A 6,785-nucleotide genomic window follows, 5' to 3' on the forward strand; every position below is an offset into this window, starting at 1 on the left:
CCCAAGGTGTCATGCAATTGGACTGAACCTGGAACCATGTGGTTGGTATGCAAGCTACTTACCACACAGCCACTCCTATGCATATAAGTATCTATAAAATTAGTTTTTAAATATTGAATGGCCATGGGGGTCCACCAGAATAAAATAGTAACTACTGAGTTAGAGAATAAAATAGTAACCAGAGAGTTAGAGTGAAGCCATGGTTTACTGGTTTGGGTATTCGGCTCACAATTGTAAGGTAGTGAGTTTGATTCCCAGCAGTATGCTGTGTCCTTGAGCAAAACATTTTACTTTGCATTGCTCCAATTTTTTTTTTTTCTTTGTAACAGAAATAAATGGAAAGGACAGCCCCACGATTGACCGAGAGGGGGGAGTCAAGAATCAATCAAACCCAGTCAGCACGGGAATGACCTTGGAAACGAATACGATTATTCATTCGAACAGCGAATGAAATGCAAACAACTTTGGATGCAAGCTGTGCTATAGAACCTTTGCAACTGTGAGAGGCTTGAAGATACATCAGGGAAAGACTTGTGAGAAGAGGACAGAGCAGTGTGGATTATCAGATCGTAAAACACGTGGTAAATCATCCCTGGACTCAAACCACAGCGGATCGATAAATGCTACAGCAGAGACCTCTTCACGTGATGAAACTACAAGTCATGAAACTGGTGCATCGAATAATACTCATAGGAAACCGAGGGTTTTGTGGCCTGCTGCTAATGAGAAAGTGAAATATAAAGAGTTTGAAAACAAGGTTTGTCGGGCTCTTTATAAAATGACAGGCTCTACAGTGGAGAAACTGGGTAAATTATCAAGCTCAATATACAATATTGGAAAAGATTTATTTGGAATAAAAGAGAATATCCGACTAGAGAAGGGAAAGTGTGGACCAAGCAGGAGGATCAGAAAAATGCAGCAGTTGAGGAAGGAAATCCAATTTAAGAAAGCAATGGAGATGTGCTGCACTAGATGAGAAACATGGCCTTGCGCTGCTGTATAACGATTTGAAGAGGAAATGTCATTATGTGCAATGACATATCCGCCGATATGAGCGTCAAAGGAGAGTAAAAGGACTCGGGGGCAGTTTCTGAAGGACCCGTACAGGTTTACTAAGAAGCTATTCATTGAACCAAAGAGTGGTACTTTATCGTGCACAAAAGAAGAATTGGATGCTCATATCAAGGAAACCTACAGCGATCCGCACCGTAACCAGCCGCTTCCACCTCTACATGGGCTAAATCATCTCTCAGGACCTGATATCGAATTCCAGATTGGGGACATCAGGGAGAGAGAAGCGAATGACTTCGTAAGAAAAGCTAGAGCAAAGAGTGTCCCAGGAGGTGATGGCGTCTCATATAAAGTCTACAAGTATTGCAATCGTCTGCGAAAGAAGCTCTTCATCCTACTCCGACAACTGTGGCGTGAGGAGACTATAGTAGAGGATTAGTGTAAGGCAGAAGACATATACCTGCCGAAGGAGGCCAATGCAGAGACCATAAAACAGTTTAGGCCGATATCCTTATTGAAAGTGGAAGGCAAGATCTTGATGGGAATTCTGTCGAGGAGAACAGTGACATATTTACAGAGTAACGGATATGTTGATGAATCTGTTCAAAAGGCTGGGATCCCTGGATGCGTTGAACACGGTTTTTCGATTTGGAAAGCGATCCAGGATGCCAAACAGAACAAGAAAAGTCTGAACTTGGTATGGCTTGACCTAGCTAACGCGTATGATTCAGTGCCACACAAATTACTAATAACAGCCATGGACCACTTCCACATTCCAGACAAAGTGATCAAAATAATGAGGATGTACTATGACAGTTTCGAAATGAGGTTTACAACTGGAAATTTTACAACAAATTGGCACCGATTGGAGGTTGGCATTGCTGCTGGCTGTACAATATCTGTCACATGGTTTATCTTAGTCATGGAGTTGATTTTGAAAGGTGTAGATTTTTTTGAACAAATCGCCCATGTACAATCGCCTAAGAAAGCCTTCATGGATGATGTGACACTTCTAGCTACAGATAAAAAAATCATGCAGAATGCCCTCTTGAGATTAGATGAACTTGTAAGGTGATCAAGGATGTGATTTAGAGCAAAAAGTCGCGTAGTCTGACACTTGTTAAGGGAGTGCAGAAAGAATTTAAGTTTCGAATATCTGAAGAAAGCATTCCAACAGTCAAAGAAGAGCCCGTCAAGAGCTTGGGACGAGTATACACTGGAACATTGTCAGGCAGAAGTTGTGGGATTGAAATTATGAAACGGGCCGAGGCTGGGTTATCAGCGATTGATAATTCGAAGTTACCAGGTAACTATAAAATTTGGTGCTTGTAGTTCGGCTTGTACCCGCGACTTCCATGGCCACTTTTAATATACAAGGTAGCATTGTCACGAGTTGAAATCATTGAACAAAAATGTAATGTGTTCATTAGAAAGTGGCTAGGCCTACCTCTTATGTTGAACATAACCAGCTGAACTAGCAAGCGGGGCCTCATATCAGTGAGGGGGGCCGGTGCGCATTGATGCCGTCGAGAGGTAGGCCCCAAAACGGCACGCATTCTCTTCTGATGACCCCATACACTTGCTGGCTTCTGGTATACGGAGCTTTTGACTGGTAGCACTTGCATGTGCAAGTTGTCTGCAAGACATCACTCTGCTGGCACAAATGATTTGTACCTGTAATTCAAACAGGCCAGCCTTGTCACATTCTGAGTCACACTTGATCTCCCTGAGAACTACATTAAAGGTATGTGTGTCTGAAGTGTTCAGCCACTTGCATATTAATTTTTCAAGAGCAGGCTGTTCATTTGATTGAATTGAACTGGAACATCTGTGGTCATAACCAACAGAGTACCGTACCATTCAATTAACTTGTAAGTGACTGAGTATTCGACAGACACCTGTGTACCCTTAGTGTAATTCTCAAATAGCATCAACGTAGCACGATGTGATAAGGCTGGACATTTGAATTGCAGGTGTACTCCATTTAACAGGCTTCCACACATTTTACTTTTACCAAATTTACTCAAAAGTCCTGGCACAACCTAAAACTATGTTAAAATGTTTTTGGAATCAAACTGGAACCTCATACATGTGAAGCTAACTTCTAACCAATTGACCATATGTGCATCCTAATTGTGTGTGTGATATATATATATATATATATATATATATATATATATATATATGAATTTAAGTCACAATGTATGGATTCAATTAATCCAGTGGTACTCATAAATAAAGCTCCTTAATGTATCATGCTATAAAACATAGAATATATAGTACAATACAAGAGAAAATTATAAGGAGTGTATAAAATAATAAATAATGATTGAAATACACTATGATAAAATTTATTTTGCATTTGGAAATTCTTATTTAACAACAATTGTTTCGCAGCTTAATAAACATGTATAGATAATTTATTTTTATTATATATTTTATAAGTAATATAATGTAAATAATGAGCATTCAGTTTTTTCTGAATTAATGGTGAATGAATTGTTAATCACTGTTTACTGTATTTGATGGCAAAGAAGAAACACTTATTTTCCAAAAAATGTCTCAAAAGGTTATCCCAGGTTCCACATGCAAAGTTGAGTCAATATTACATGCTTTGAAATACTAAAAATGTGTTGTTTATTTTTCCTGAATATGTGCTGCTGAAGTTGGGACCATCAGATGTGCCCATGCATTACACTTGCCTAAAATGTTACACTGTGGAATTGAACTTCAGGATTGCAAAGGGAACTTCTTAAGCATTCTCTGATGTTGTATTCACATGCACAAACACACACACACATACGAGGGTGTTGAAAAGTTTTCCTGCCTTTGGTTAAAAGAAAATATAGGAGGAACAGTTAATTATGATTTTATTTAACATATTTCCTTCTCAGATACATACATTTATTGCTTAAGTCCTTCAGTTTTTCTAATCCCTGTAAAGGAACTTGGAAGGTTGGGCCTCCAACCAGGCCTTTTACGATACCCTTAAAGCCAGGAACTTATTAGCATCCTCTCATACACATTACCAATTTCTACAACTTTACATGTCCAATAACTTCGCAAATTATTTATATATTTCTCTTTTCTTTGTCTCTTTCATTAGATGTTAGTAATATTTCCTCTGAAGATGGAGAAGATAAACTCTTGGAAACAAAACAGAATGTTCAGATTCTTGCTGATGAAACTGCTCAAGCATTGAAGAAAAATGTTTATAAAAATTATTCTCAATTCATAGAAACAGCCAAAGAAATTTCAGGTATATTATTTCAGTTTTCTTTTGTCTCTCTAGAGAATATTGTTTCATTTTTATCTTGATAATTATAGGTGCTACTGTGGAAATTACATTATGGTGATCTAAATTAAAATCATCCATCAAAATTCCTTGTTAATTAATGTTCCAAGCACCAACTTAATAATGCCTAAGTTATTTTACTAAAAAATTCTACACTATTTTCAAAATTCATTGAAACAAATTCATTGAAATCGTACCCTATTTCTGTCAGCAGAAATAGGGTACGAAAAGGATTTAAGTGATCAAAATTAAAACTCACCATCAAAATTTCATGTTATGTTCCAAAGGCATTGTATTTCAAAGGAAAGATGTCAGCAAAAGAGTTGGGGAAATATTAACAGAATTTCATCACTTCTGCTCTTAAATTTATCTTTTGATATTTCAAAAGCATAGAGAAGTGGGTGTAAGAATGAGGATAGTGATGATGGTAAGTCTCCTGTGAAACAAAGGAGGGGAATATTTAGCTAAATTCTCCATTACTCATGTAAAAGTTGCCATTCTGGAGCCTTCACTATTTTCACACCCTTCATTGTCTTTGCTAAGTAAACATGGCAGAACCAGTGATAAATTATGAATAATTGTTTTAAGGCATTCTTAAGACTCAGCCCTCTGATATTACCATATTAGAAATGGTAAGTTGAAGTATTAAATTGATGTATCTTTCTCTCATCATCATCATCATCGTTTAATATCCGCTTTCCATGCTAGCGTGGGTTGGACAATTTGACTGAGAACTTGCAAACCAGAAGGCTGCACCAGGCTCCAATCTGGATCTGGCAGAGTTTCTACAGCTGGATGCCCTTCCTAACGCCAACCACTCCGAGAGTGTAGTGGGTGCTTTTACCTGCCGCCGGCATGTGGCCAGTCTGGCAATACTGGCAACGGCCACGCTCAAATGGTGTTTTTTATGTGCCACCTGCAAACCCTTTAGCATTTAAACTGATCCTGTCCAGCCTATTTATTTTATGTTTTACATTCAAACTGGTCAATTTGTCCCACCACCCCATCTATCCTATATTGTCATTCTGAAACTAAACAATCACAACATCAAAGTCTCAAAATGACAAGATGATGCTTGATTATTTCAAAACAATATGGATTATTAGGTATTACATTTGACAGAATAATCTGAATGCTAAAGGGATATAGACAGATATAGATATGTATATATGTGTGCCTGTTTATGTATGTTGCTGTCTTCTTGTCTTATTGCATGGTAATTGTAAACAATCTTCTGTGGAAATGTGTTTGGTGATAGGGAAATATTAACCTTACCTGGAAACAAGTGAAGGTTAGTGTTAGAAACTTCTTCCTGCAAACTTCCACAAAACTTCATCTAATTCATGCGAACATGGAAAAGTAGATGTTAAAAGAATGATGATCACAATGATGATGATGATGATTTTTCTCTTGGAAACCTCATATGTAATGTCATCAGTGTCTTTTTTCATTTCATCAACAATTTATTCTTAATGTGATTCAAAATATCCCTAATTAAATTTTCCTTTTGTTCAAAATATTTTCATAGACTCTCTAGAACAGAGCTTTGAATTTCTTGAATAAATTTTACAGAGTAAAATAAAACCTAGCAACTATAAAATTTTGTTAATCTCTTTTTACATGTAAACACTATAGAATGTAGCTATACTGTAATAAAACTGAACCATTTCTTCATCATAGCTACAGATAGCAGCAAGAGGATGTGCTCTGCCATGTTGATTTCTCTTGAAGATGAAATATTCCATCAATAATCCAACATTACATTAAGAGATACAGCATGTTTTCATTTAATTTTTTGTAAATTTCAAACATAAATCAATAAATGTCTCCATTGGACTAGCATCATCGCCACCATCATTTAATCTCCATTTTCGATGTTGGATGGTTCAACAGAAACTGGTAAGCCAGTTGGATGCCCTTACAAGTGCCAACCTCTTTACAGAATATACTTGGTGAATGTTATCACAACATTAGCAACAGACAGATAGCTATCTTTCAAAAGCTTAAGGAGTCCTCTTTTTCCTCTCATTCACCAACCACATTATAGAGTGACTTAGGTGCATTTTATCATGTCATCAACGGTTAAGAGGTTGTCATATTCTTGACAACGCAGAGGAATCCTCTCACCCCTATATTATCAGGTTCTCTCTACCCTACATTGATCCTGCTCATTTCTCAGCCATTCAACAGAGTGAACGGTTTTATAGTGGGGGCAACTTTGTATCCCATTAGACTAAAATGTTCTTACTCCTTCATGATAAATTTGTTTACTCAAGGTAACATATCTGAGGCAAGTAGAGGAGAGGGTGGGCAATGATTGAAGAAAAAAGTTTGATTGTAGAAAGTGACTGGACTAAAAAGGTGGCAGAGGGAGAGAGAGTGTGTGTGTGAGGTAGATCATGGTAAAAATAATGGAATTTGATTGATAGTGGTTAGAAGGAAAGGAAATGATGAGTGGCAGCATTGAAAGAGTGATATG

At 37.3% G+C, this 6,785-nt stretch overlaps 1 protein-coding gene across 1 annotated transcript in view; it reads left to right on the forward strand.

Moving 5' to 3' along the window:
* Positions 1 to 6,785, forward strand: part of LOC115222503 (exocyst complex component 8-like) — a 52,370-nt gene that overhangs the window by 22,464 nt on the left and 23,121 nt on the right. The window contains exon 2 of the mRNA XM_029792733.2: positions 4,118 to 4,270. Within this exon, the coding sequence (XP_029648593.1) occupies positions 4,118 to 4,270 (153 nt within the window). The remainder of the gene's footprint in view (positions 1 to 4,117; positions 4,271 to 6,785) is intronic.

This window comes from Octopus sinensis, linkage group LG20, assembly GCF_006345805.1.
Source record: "Octopus sinensis linkage group LG20, ASM634580v1, whole genome shotgun sequence".
Lineage (NCBI taxonomy): Eukaryota > Metazoa > Mollusca > Cephalopoda > Octopoda > Octopodidae > Octopus > Octopus sinensis.